At 48.4% G+C, this 13,354-nt stretch overlaps 1 protein-coding gene across 2 annotated transcripts in view; it reads left to right on the top strand.

Moving 5' to 3' along the window:
• ACVR1B (activin A receptor type 1B) overlaps positions 1-8,110 on the top strand; it is a 45,722-nt gene extending 37,612 nt beyond the window's left edge. For both annotated transcript variants that reach the window (XM_063593055.1, XM_034935815.3), the window contains 2 exons: positions 2,913-3,043; positions 5,014-8,110. In XM_063593055.1, coding sequence (XP_063449125.1) covers positions 2,913-3,043; positions 5,014-5,139 — 257 coding nt within the window. In that variant the 3' untranslated portion in view covers positions 5,140-8,110. The remainder of the gene's footprint in view (positions 1-2,912; positions 3,044-5,013) is intronic.
• Positions 8,111-13,354: the final 5,244 nt, after the last annotated feature.

Here is a 13,354-nt window from a genome sequence, read left to right as displayed (position 1 = left end):
AAACTCTATCTTTACAAAAATAAAAAAATTAGCCAGACATAAAGGCCAGGCATGGTGGCTCACGCCTGTAATCCCAGCACTTTGGGAGGCCAAGGTGGGCGGATCACCTGGGAGTTCGAGACCAGCCTGGCCAATGTGAAGCCCTATCTCTATTAAAAATACAAAAATTAGCCGGGTGTAGTGGCGGGCGCCTGTAATCTCAGCTACTCAGGAGGTTGAGGTAGGAGAGACTCCATCTCTACTTAAAAGAAAAAAAATTGTCTCATTAGCTCAAGACAGCAGGGTTTTTTTGTTTTGTTTTGTTTTTCTTTTTCTGGAAAAGGGCTTGAGAAAAATTAATTGGCTTTTTATTTTTATTTTTTTGAGAGAGGGTTTCTCTTTGTCACCCAGGCTGTATTGCCATGGCACAATCTTAGCTCACTGCAACCTCCGCCTCCTGGGTTCAAGCCAGTCTCCTGCCTCAGCCTCCCAAGTAGCTGGGATTACAGGTGCCCACCACCACTCCCGGCTGATTTTTCTGTTTTTAGTAGTGATGGGGCTTCATTGTGTTGGCCAGGCTGGTCTCGAACTCCTGACCTCAGGTGGTCCACCTGCCTTAGCCTCCCAAAGTGCTAGGATTATAGGCGTGAGCCACTGTGCCTGGCCTAAATTGGCTTTTTAAAACTATATTTTTATTATGGAAAATCTTTCTAAGTTTGTAGTTCTTAAAGATGAGGACTTAAAAAAATGCAGTGCTATTACCACACTTTAAAAAATGAACATTAGGCCGGGCGCGGTGGCTCATGCCTGTAATCTCAGCACTTTTGGAGGCTGAGGTGGGCTGATCACAAGGTCAGGAGTTTGCGACCAGTCTGGCCAACATAGTGAAACCCCGTCTGTACTAAAAATACAAAAAAATTGCCAGGTGTGGTAGTGTACGCCTGTAGTCCCAGCTACTTGGGAGGCTGAGGAAGGAGAATCACGTGAACCAAGGAAGTGGAGGTTGCAGCAAACCGAGATCGTGCCACTGCACTCCAGCCTGGGCAACAGTGGAGACTCCATCTCAAAAAAGGAAAAAAAAATGAACATTAGGGGTCAGGTTCGGTGGCTCGCACCTGTAATCCCAGCACTTTGGGAGGCTGAGGCGGGCAGATCACCCGAGGTCAGGAGTTCAAGACCAGCTTGGCCAACATGGTGAAACCCCGTCTCTACTAAAAATACAAAAATTAGCCGGGCGTGGTGGCAGGCACCTGTAATCCCAGCTACTCGGAGGCTGAGGCAGAAGAATCGCTTGTACCCGGCAGGTGGAAGTTGCATTAAGCTGAGATTGCGCCATTGCACTCCAGCCTGGGTGACAAGAGTGAAACTCACACACACAAAAAAAAATTTAATGCTTTTTTTTTTTTTTTTTTGAGACAGTCTCACTGTCACCCAGGCTGGAGTGCAGTGGCGTGATCACAGCTCACTGTAGCCTCCACCTCTCCAGGCTCAGGTGAACCTTTCACTCCAGCCTCCTGAGTAGCTTGGCACTACAGGTGCACCACCATGCCCTACTAATTTTTGTATTTTTTGTGGAGACAAGGGTTTTGCCATGTTGCCCAGGCTGGTCTTGAACTCCTGTGTTCAAGCAATCCTTCCACCTCGGCCTCCCAAAGTGCTAGAATTAGAGGCGTGAGCCATTGTGCCTGGCAAACATTAATGTCACTTAACATCTAGTCAGTGTTGAGATTTCCCCAGTCTCCTAAATTTTTAAAGCAGTTTGTTCAGATCGGGGTTCCAATAAGTTTTATCCCCTGCAGTTGATGAATACACCTCCTACATTTCTTGTCTACATGTTCCCCCTCATTTTTTCTTCCCACTCTGTTTTTTCGGAGAATCCAGGTCATTTGTCCTGTAGAATTTCCCAGGCTAGATTTTGCAGATTGCTTAGGTAGAGTTCACATATTCTACTCTTCCTGGTATTTCCTATGAATTGGTAGTTAGATCTGGCAGCTAGAATCATTTCTGGGGGTTCGGGGACACGTATCCTTCACAGGGGTTCCTCTGTCCTGTGACAAGTTGCGTAGCGTTGGTTCTCTATTTTTGTGTCGTTAACGTGCCGTGGTGATATTGTCCAAAACTAAGCGAATATTACTTCCCCTACATATGTATTTGGTTCCCATGATATATAGTTGGAATAGGAGAGGCAGAAAAAATACTTGATTCTTTCCACTTATTTACCATTTTTCAAAATAATGAGGTGGTTCTGTAGCCTCCCACAGAGGTAGGTGACTGAAGTTTCCTTTTTTAGACTTTAAAAATATTTGTTTCCATTGAAGTTATTTGTCTTATTGTTACTTAAAAGTTCCCATCTTTGCTCAGTTGGGAGCTTATCAAGTTGGTGCCTTTTGATGTGACCCCAGTAGTCTTTGATAGATTCCTTGCTTTGGCTATGAAAAAAAATGTTCCTGGCTACTCGTTTGTATTTCTTTTTGTTTAGTTGTTTTGTTTGAGACAGAGTCTTGCACTCTTGTCCAGGCTGGAGTGCAGTGGCATGATCTCTGCTCACTGCAACCTCTGCCTCCAGGGTTCAAGCGATTCTCCTGCCTCAGCCTCCCTAGTAGCTGGGACTACAGGTGTTTGCCACCATGCCTGGTTAATTTTTGTATTTTTAGTAGAGATGGGGTTTTACCGTGTTGGCGGGGCTGGTCTCAAACTACTGATCTCAGGTGATCCGCTTGCCTTGGCCTCCCAAAGTGCTGGGATTACAGGCATGAGCCACCATGCCCGGCCCCTTTTGTGTATTTCTTGTTCCATACTTAGAATTAACTAACTTTCCAAGGAACCTTAGGGGGTAGTGGTATTTACAGAGCACAATGTAGGTTTTGTCACCGGCTTCTGAGTAATCTTTTCCTGCTGTTGATAACTCAGGTAGATACTTTCTTTTCTCCCAGGAGTCCATGAAGAATATCAGCTGCCATATTACGACTTAGTGCCCTCTGACCCTTCCATTGAGGAAATGCGAAAGGTGGTATGTGATCAGAAGCTGCGTCCCAACATCCCCAACTGGTGGCAGAGTTATGAGGTAAGAAGCCGGCCTCCTGCGGCTTTCCCATCAGCCTGATTTCTCCACCTTAGAAAAGGGTTTCTTGACAATGGGGTCAGGCCCCAGAGGAGCCCCCTGAGAGTGTCAGTTATTATTTACTATTAGGTGCTATTTTACATATCCCAAGCCCTTTAGGGCTACAGTCTCTTGTCCTGGACCCTGTAGGGTGCCATTTGGAGTTCACAGCCTAGAAGAAGAAAAGGCTTTGGGCCTGGTGTGGTGGCAGAGGCCTGTAATCGTAGCGCTTTGAGAGGCTGAGGCAGGAAGATAGCTTGAGCTCAGAAGTTCGAGACAAACCTGGGCAATGTGGGGAGACCCCATCTCTACAAGAAATAAAAAATTAGGCTTGGTGGCACACCACCTGTAGTCCCAGGTACTTGGGAGGCTGAGGTGGGAGGATTGCTTGAGCCCAGGAGGTCAAGGCTACAGTGAGCCATGATTGGGCCACTGCGTTTCAGCCTGGGCAACAGAGCAAGACCCTGTCTCATAAAAGAAAAAGGACAAGGCTTTGTCTCCAAGACACAGATGAGGGAGGTGGTCAACAAGTGACAACTGAACCCAGAGCTGTTAGACACCAAACTAGGAAAGCAGCTCTGGAGCCCGAGCTGAGCTGAGCTCCATGGAAGAGTGAGGAGGAGGTGTCCATAAGAGAAGCCCTGAGACCAGACAGAGGAGGAGGACATGCCTGTGAGGAAAGTGGTCTTTCCAGAAACTCAGAAGGGAGGAGGTGATGTGTATGACAGGGCTGGGATTGGGATGGAGAATGTGAATTTGGGAGAGATGGCAGATGAAATCAGGGGTGTGGGGGAAACAACATTTGGTGGAAAGAGTTGACATGAGGACATGTTTGTGACATACGTACTAATAAACATGGAATTCTAGGGTCTTAAGAGTGTTCAGGGGAACAGGCTTCGCCTAGCTAAGTGCTCATGGGCCTCCTTTTCACTTGTGGTTCTGCATTTCCTTTTACTTATTTTTTTCTCAACTCTATCGAGGTGTGATTGACAAATGAAATTGTAACAAAGGTGTACAAAGTGCTGAATTGATACATGTATGTATTGTGACATGATTACCACACAAGTTAGTGAACACATCTGTCACCTCACCTTGTTGCCTGTGTGTGTAGTGAGAGCAGTTGAGACCTACTGTTAGCACATTTCAGGTGTACAGTATTGTTGACTCTAGTCACCTTGCTGTCCATTAGAGCCCCAGAACTTACCTAGTCAAGTAGAGAGGTTGGCTCTGCCTTTAACGAGTCTAACCACTAGAGGGCATTTCTGCATTTCAGAACAGAATTGCATATTAGCTGATGCTTTCGTGTTGCATCATAGAGCAGCACTTCTCACCGCACTCCTTGGAACCCTCGGGGCAGGGTTTGCTTCAGAGGGCAGGTGAGACCAAAAGAGCTGGCCGTTAGCTGCAGCGTTTGCCTTTCACTTGTGTAAGCTGTCCCTTAAAAAGGAAGAGCCGCCTGGCGTGGTGGCTCACGCCTGTAATCCCAGCACTTTGGGAGGCCAAGGTGGGCAGATCACAAGGTCGAGAGAGCGAGACCATCCTGGCCAACCAATATGGTAAAACCCCGTCTCTACTAAAAATACAAAAATCAGCTGGGCGTAGTGGTGTGTGCCTGTAGTCCCAGCTACTGGGGAGGCTGAGACAGGAGAATCACTTGAACCCGGGAGGCGGAGGTTGCGGTGAGCCAAGATTGCACCACTGCACTCCAGCCTGGGTGACAGAGAGAGACTCCTTCTAAAAAAAAAAAAAAAAATGGAAGAGCCAGGGGACACAGGGAGCCTTGCAGAGCATTTCCCTAAGGTCGGCCGCCGGGTGGATGTGGATCTGCCAGACTGCACTGAGCGGGAGGTGGCAGGGAAATGAGTGAGAGCCTAGAGACCAGAAAGGCTTCTCCAGGGCATGACCGAGCTGATGGCTCCTGGGTCTCTGCACAGGCGCTGCGGGTGATGGGGAAGATGATGCGAGAGTGTTGGTATGCCAACGGCGCGGCCCGCCTGACGGCCCTGCGCATCAAGAAGACCCTCTCCCAGCTCAGCGTGCAGGAAGACGTGAAGATCTAACTGCTCCCTCTCTCCACACGGAGCTCCTGGCAGCGAGAACTACGCACAGCTGCCGCGTTGAGCGTACGATGGAGGCCTACCTCTCGTTTCTGCCCAGCCCTCTGTGGCCAGGAGCCCTGGCCCGCAAGAGGGACAGAGCCCGGGAGAGACTCGCTCACTCCCATGTTGGGTTTGAGACAGACACCTTTTCTATTTACCTCCTAATGGCATGGAGACTCTGAGAGCGAATTGTGTGGAGAACTCAGTGCCACACCTCGAACTGGTTGTAGTGGGAAGTCCCGCGAAACCCGGTGCATCTGGCACGTGGCCAGGAGCCATGACAGGGGTGCTTGGGAGGGGCCGGAGGAGCCGAGGTGTTGCCAGTGCTAAGCTGCGCTGAGGGTTTCCTTCGGGGACCAGCCCACAGCACACCAAGGTGGCCCGGAAGAACCAGAAGTGCAGCCCCTCTCACAGGCAGCTCTGAGCCGCGCTTTCCCCTCCTCCCTGGGATGGACGCTGCCGGGAGACTGCCAGTGGAGACGGAATCTGCCGCTTTGTCTGTCCAGCCGTGTGTGCATGTGCCGAGGTGCGTCCCCCGTTGTGCCTGGTTCGTGCCATGCCCTTACACGTGCGTGTGAGTGTGTGTGTGTGTCTGTAGGTGCGCACTTACCTGCTTGAGCTTTCTGTGCATGTGCAGGTCGGGGGTGTGGTCGTCATGCTGTCCGTGCGTGCTGGTGCCTCTTTTCAGTAGTGAGCAGCATCTAGTTTCCCTGGTGCCCTTCCCTGGAGGTCTCTCCCTCCCCCAGAGCCCCTCATGCCACAGTGGTACTCTGTGTCTGGCAGGCTACTCTGCCCACCCCAGCATCAGCACAGCTCTCCTCCTCCATCTCAGACTGTGGAACCAAAGCTGGCCCAGTTGTCCATGACAAAAGAGGCTTTTGGGCCAAAATGTGAGGGTGGCGGGTGGGATGGGCAGGGAAGGAATCCTGGTGGAAGTCTTGGGTGTTAGTGTCAGCCGTGGGAAATGAGCCAGCCCAAGGGCATCATCCTCAGCAGCATCGAGGAAGGGCCGAGGAATGTGAAGCCAGATCTCGGGACTCAGATTGGAATGTTACATCTGTCTTTCATCTCCCAGATCCTGGAAACAGCAGTGTATATTTTTGGTGGTGGTGGGTTTGGGGTGGGGAAGGGAAGGGTGGGCAAGGAGTAGGGAGGGAGTCTGGGGTGGGAGGGAGGCATCTGCATGGGTCTTCTTTTACTGGACTGTCTGATCAGGGTGGAGGGAAGGTGAGAGGTTTGCATCCACTTCAGGAGCCCTACTGAAGGGAACAGCCTGAGCCGAACATGTTATTTAACCTGAGTATAGTATTTAACGAAGCCTAGAAGCACGGCTGTGGGTGGTGATTTGGTCAGCATATCTTAGGTATATAATAACTTTGAAGCCATAACTTTTAACTGGAGTGGTTTGATTTCTTTTTTTAATTTTATTGGGAGGGTTTGGATTTTAACTTTTTTTAATGTTGTTAAATATTAAGTTTTTGTAAAAGGAAAACCATCTCTGTGATTACCTCTCAATCTATTTGTTTTTAAAGAAATCCCTAAAAAAAAAAAAATTATCCAATTGAACGCACATAGCTCAATCACACTGGAAATGTTTGTCCTTGCACCTGAGCCTGTTCCCACTCAGCAGTGAGAGTTCCTCTTTGCCCTGAGGCTCAGTCTCTCTTGTATTTTGTCCCCACCCCCAATTCCATGAGTGGTTTTTGCTCTAGGGCCCTTTCTTGCACTGTCCAGCTGGTTGTACCCTCTCCAGGCATTTATTCAACAAATGTGTGTGAAGTGCCTGCTGGGTGCCGGGTGCTGGGAATACATCTGTGGACAAGACATGCTTGGGTCCTACTCCTGGAGCACTGTAAAAAGAGCTGATTCAAGTAAGTAGATGCCTGTTTTGAGACCAGAAGTTTTCATCATTGGTTCTACGACCCTTTTGAGCCTAGAATTATTGTTCTTATATAAGATCACTGAAGAAAGAGGAACCCCCACAACCTCCTCCACAAAGAGACCAGGGGCGGGTGATGAGACCTGGGGTTTAGAACCCCAGGTGAGACCTCAAATCACTGCATTCATTCTGAGCCCCCTTCCTGTCCCCAGGGGAGGTGTATTGTGTATGCAGCCTTAGAGCATCTCTGCCTCCAACCCAGCAGTTCTCTGCCAAAGCTTGTGGAGGAGGGAGAGCCCTGTCCCTGCCCTCAGGCTCCCCAGTGCTCCTGGCCCTTCTATTTATTTGACTGATTATTGCTTCTTTCCTTGCATTAAAGGAGATCTTCCCCTAACCTTTGGGCCAATTTACTGGCCACTAATTTCGTTTAAATACCATTGTGTCATTGGGGGGGACCGTCTTTACCCCTGCTGACCTCCCACCTATCCGCCCTGCAGCAGAACCTCGGCGGTTTATAGGTAATGATGGAACTTAGACTCCTCTTCCCAGAGTCACAAGTAGCCTCTGGGATCTGCCAACACACGTCCACTCCCAAGCCACTAGCCCACTCCCCAGTTGGCCTTTCTGCCCTTACCCCACACACGGTCCAACTCTTCCACCTCTGGGGAAGATGGAGCAGGTCTTTGGGAAGCTCCCACACCCACCCCTGCCACTCTTAACACTAAGTGAGAGTTGGGGAGAAACTGAAGCCGTGTTTTTGGCCCCCCGAGGCTAACCCTGATCCATAGTGCTACCTGCACCTCTGGATTCTGGATTCACAGACCAAGTCCAAGCCCGTTCTTACGTCGCCATAAAGGCCCCCGAACGGCATTCTCGGTACTTCTGTTTGTTTTTGTACATTTTATTAGAAAGGACTGTAAAATAGCCACTTAGACACTTTACCTCTTCAGTATGCAAATGTAAATAAATTGTAATATAGGAAATCTTTTGTTTTAATATAAGAATGAGCCTGTCCAATTTCTGCTGTACATTATTAAAAGTTTTATTCACAGAGCTGCTCTGGTGCCATCTGTCCCACATATGTAGTGCGGCCACCCAGCTTTTGTCAGGGGAGTTGGGAATGGGGTGGATGTTCTAAGGTCCGGGTCTAGCGCTCACACCAGCTGTAGCAGACCGCAGCAAGAGGAGTGCTGTTCCCAACATCCTGGGTCTTCCTGAGACTGTTGCTTTGTGTTCCTAGAGGGCGGGTCTGGCATGTAAGGGACAGAAGACACCAAGCACCCTTTTCTTGGGCTTTGTCTGAATTTGTCTTCTCACGTTTTTTCCTGTTTACAAAAGAGGGTCATGTTCTTGGTTAGTCACACTCTCTCATGTCTTAGAGGCATGAGCCCTCCTCCTAAGCTGAAGTGCAATTGTGAATTCTGGGATGCTTAGGTGACTTTGAGGAGGAAGTCTTCAGTGGTTACTCCTCTGGTATTCTCAGCGTGTGGTGGGTGTGAATGTCCTCTCTCTCTGGGCTGAGGGAATCTAAAATAACAAGTCCTAGAATCATAGTCTCCAGTTTAGATGAGACCCACAAGATCCCCTAGTTCACTGTCAGGCACTCGACTTCCCTGCGATGTCCCTGTCAGGTGCTTGTGTGGCCCCCTGCTAATGCTGGACCACAGCTCCATCTGTAGGCTCCGTGGCTCAGTGGAAAACCCTTCCTTCTGTAGAGCTGGGCAACTTCCATGAGACTTCTACAGGGTTTTCTAAGCAGTTATTCTGTCTTCCCTTATAAGATCCCTTAAAATATTTACAGGCAGCCGTCATGAATCTTCTAGCAAAGCTCCGAGTTTCTTCAGTTAATATTAGTGAATACTTATTGAAAACTCACTTCGTGCTAAGCAATGTGCCAAAATTTGCTTTACGTATATTAACTGTTTTAATCCTCAGAGCAACCATATGAGATGGGCATCATTATCTTCTCTTTATGGATTAGGAAACAGAGGATTGGAGAAGTCAAATAAGTTGCCCAAGATCACGTAGCTCACTGGTGGAAAAGACCTTGGGTCCGGGATGTTGACTGCAGAGCACAGCCCTTCCCCCACTGCACTATCCTGCTCTGGTTCCATGTTCCTCACCCAGGCTGGCCGCTCTCTTCTGAACCCAGCTAGAGTCTGGGGCCACAAAGGATGTGTACATAACGTTCCACCCAGGTATCAGCAGACATCACAGACTAGAACAAGAACCCCACAGACTGTGTGCTTGATGCCGCAGATCACATCCCAGGACTGCATCTCATCTCTTGATTGAGTAAAATCCAGCTACCCTCTCCTGCTTGTATAAGGGAAGTTGATGTTTTGAACTCAAGTACAGGACCTTATAGTTTTACTCTATTAAACTTCACTATAGACCATGCCCACTGCGCCAGCCTGTCGCTACTTTTAAATCCTGATTATTACCCAGAGTTTTCCATTGTTCTGAGTTTCCCTGTCTGAGACTCTGCTGGGCTGAGAAAATGAAGTAACTTACTCCTAAAAGTTTGCTTTAAGTTTGGCATCTATCCCAATAATCTAATCAGCTGCTAATTAAATTGTCCTTGTGTCCTGGCCATAATTTTTTATTTTTTATTTTTTGTTTATTTATTTATTGAGACAGAGTCTCTGTTGCCCTGGCTGGAGTGCAGTGGCGCGATCTTGGCTCACTGCAACCTCCAGGGTTCAAGCGATGCTCCTGCCTCAGCCTCCCAAGTAGCCGAGATTACAGGTGCCCGCCACCACACCCAGCTAATTTTTGTATTTTTAGTAGAGACGGGGTTTCACCATGTTGGCCAGGCAGGTCTCGAACTCCTGACCTCAGGTGATCTGCCCACCTCGGCCTCCCAAAGTGTTGGGATTACAGGTGTGAGCCACTGCTCCCAGACTATTTATTATTTTAAATAGAGACAGGATCTCCCTTTGATGCCCAGGCTGGTTTTGAACTCTTGGCTTCAGGGAATACCTCCTCCTCGGCCTCCCAAGGTGCTGGGGTTACAGTCATGAACCACTTCACCTGGCCCATAATTTTTAGATGGACAGAGAGAGCAGAAGAAGCCCAAGTACTTTGCTAAAGTATCATTGTGGCTCTCTTTGATCTATCTACCTGTTCATTGGAAAGAAAGACAGAGTGGTTTGTAGTGAATCTCGGCCTGGTTCAAATGAAGGCCCCTTACAGGCCATCCTGTGAATAGTCAGTCATCTTGCCAGGCATGGACCTAAAATTCACTAGGCTATGATTGCAGGCTCAACTCTACCATTTTGAAAATCAGAATGGCAACCATTCTAGTGCCTCTTCCTGTGCCTTTGAAGGTTGCCAACAATGTTTCATCTTAGTAAGGCCTGTGACACAGGAGGCTTGACTTCATTTGAATGTTGTATCACTTGGGTTATTGTTTCACATAGCTTAAATTTCTGTCCCCCAGCCCATATGTCTTCTGACCTTTACAGGCCTTAGAACATGCTTGCTAAACACAACCAAACCAGAATGACGAGTGGTGGAGTTCAAGAGACTCAGGAACATAAGAGGAATGCACAGCACAGGTGAGGGAAGTAGGAGAAGCCCCGGGTCAGGCCAGGAACGGTGTTACTAGTCAGGGTTCTCCACAGAAACAGAATCGATAGGATGGATGGACAGACAGACTAGAAAGAGAGATGTCTCATGGTTGTGTGGGCTGCAAGGCAGGGTAGCAGGCTCAGAGACCCAGGGAAGAATTGATGTCGCAGTCCTGGGGGCAGAATCCTTTCTCAGGACACCTCAGGCTTTTCTCTTAAGGCCTTCAATTGGTTGGATGAAATCCACCCACATTATGGAGGGGTAATATGCTTTACTCAAAGTTTACTGATTTAAATGTTAACCACGTCTAAAATACCTTCACGGCAACATCTGGAATAGCATATGATGAAACAACTGGACAACTATGGCCTGAAAGTTATTGGGGATTCCTTGGTCAGAGGATGGGGTTTAAGGAATATGGACGATATCCCTGGGTCCTTCTGAGAATTCTCCTTGGAAGCCAAAATGGGGGGTTAATGGGGGTTTAGGGCAGTTTAAGGAACAACTGGATAGCCTGGGCTCTTTAAATAAGTATTTTTCGAGCAACCTTAATGAATGGAGTGGTAGGTAGAATAGAAAGCTATGGCAAAATCCCATCTCTACTAAAAATACAAAAATTAGGTGTGGTGGCGCACACCTGTAATCCCAGTTACTCAGGAGGCTGAGGCATGAGAATCACTTGAACCTGGGAGGTAGAGGTTGCAGGTTGCAGGTTGCAGTGAGCCAAGATTGCATCACTGCACTCCAGCCTGGGCAACAGAGGAAGAATCTGTCTTAAAAAAAAAAGGAAAAGAAAAGAAAGCTAAACAATCCGTGGTCCCTGCCCTTCAAGGAGTTTATAATCTAGACAGATAGGATTTGTACAGGCAACAATAGGGCAGATTTGGGCAAATCCCATTACAGAGCAGTATGCAAAGTACCATGGGACCACAGATGAGGTGTCCGGGGAAGAAGTGACATATCCCTGCCCTACAGCGGCTCCCTACCTGGTGGAATGGGTGAGTAAAAAGATAGGATGGAAGGAGATCAGTACTCCCATAGGGATAGAATACTGTGGGAACATAAGAGAGACAGGAGGTTGGGGGCAAGAGAGGGACATCAATTTCGGCCTGCTGACTGAGGAGAGGAGGGGGTTTTAGTCAAAAAGAATTGCCATTCAAGAACCACAGATATTCAGTATGGCGGGGGTGTGATGAGGGAGCCTGCTAGAGCTGTTCCCGTGCTGAGTTCTGAAAGGTCAGGAATTCATCCTGGGGCCAGAAATGGCAAATAGGTAACACCGGTGCCATCACTTACCCTGTGACAGCTACCTCAGACTGTACTAATCTATCAGTAATTTGTCCTCTTGAGTTGGTCTCCACATTTTTCTCAACAGCGTGCTTACTGTCCCGTAAGTTAAAACACATTTGTCATTGTGGATGTAGGGAATAGGCCGTTGGAGGGTGTCTTGGTCTGCTCTGGCTGCTGCTGCTAAGTACCTTAGATTGATGGCTGGACACGGTGGCTCATGCCTGTAATCCCAGCACTTTGGGAGGCCAAGGTGGGCGGATCACTTGAGGTCAGGAGTTTGAGACTAGCCTGGCCAACATGGCGAAACCCCATTGCTGCTAAAAATACAAAAATTAGCCAGGCATGGTGGTGCACACCTGTAATCCCAGTTACTCAGGAGGCTGAGGCAGGAGAATTGCTTGAACCCAGGAGGTGGAGGTTGCAGTGAGCCAAGATCATGCCAGTGCACTCCAGCCTGGGTGACAGAGTGAGACACAATCTCAAAAAAAAAAAAAAAAAAAAAGTTAAAAAGTTCCTTGGATTGGGTGATATGGATTGAGTAATTTATAAACAATATAAATGTAATGCTCACAGTTCTCGAGGCTGGGAAGTCCCAGATCGAGGGATCAACAGGTTCAGTGTCTGGTGAGGGCCTGTTCTCCTAGATGGCGCTTTCTGTGTCTTCACATGGTGGAAGGGGGAAACAGGCTCCCTCAAGCCTCTTTTATAAGGGCATTAATTCCATTCATGAGGGCAGAGCCCTCGTGACCTAATCACCCCCTAAAGATCCCATGTCTCAATACTATCACATTGGTTATTAGGTTCCAACATAGGAATTTTGGAGGGACACCATCATTCAGACCATGGTAGAGCGTTTTAAGCAAGGGAGTGATGTGATCCTGCTTGTGTTTTGGGAAAATCACAGTGCTGACTTTAGAAAGGAATTGTACTGGTGGCAGAGTAAGAAAAGCTGGGAAGGGGCGGGGCGCGGTGGCTCATGCCTGTAATCCCAGCACTTTGAGAGGCCGAGACGGGTGGATCACGAGGTCAGGAGATCGAGACCATCCTGGCTAACACAGTGAAACCTCACCTCTACTAAAAATACAAAAAATTTTGCCCGACGTGATGGCACACGCCTATAATCCCAGCTACTTGGGAGGCTGAGGCAGGAGAATCGCTTGAACCTGGGAGGCGAAGCTTGCAGTGAACCGAGATCATGCCACTGCACTCCAGCCTGGGCGACAGAGTGAGACTCCGTCTCAAAAAAAAAAAAAAAAAAAAAAAGAAAGACATGCTGGGAAGGGCCGGGTGTGGTGGCTCATGCCTATAATCCCAGCACTGTCAGAGGCAGAGGCGGGCGGATCACCCAAGGTCAAGAGTTCGAGACCAGCCTGACCAACATGGTGAACCCTCGTCTCAACTAAAAATACAAAATTAGCCGGGCGTGGTGGCACG

This window comes from Pan paniscus, chromosome 10, assembly GCF_029289425.2.
Source record: "Pan paniscus chromosome 10, NHGRI_mPanPan1-v2.0_pri, whole genome shotgun sequence".
NCBI lineage: Eukaryota > Metazoa > Chordata > Mammalia > Primates > Hominidae > Pan > Pan paniscus.
Note: the sequence above shows the minus strand (reverse complement) of the source record. Positions and strands in the feature narration are given on the sequence as shown.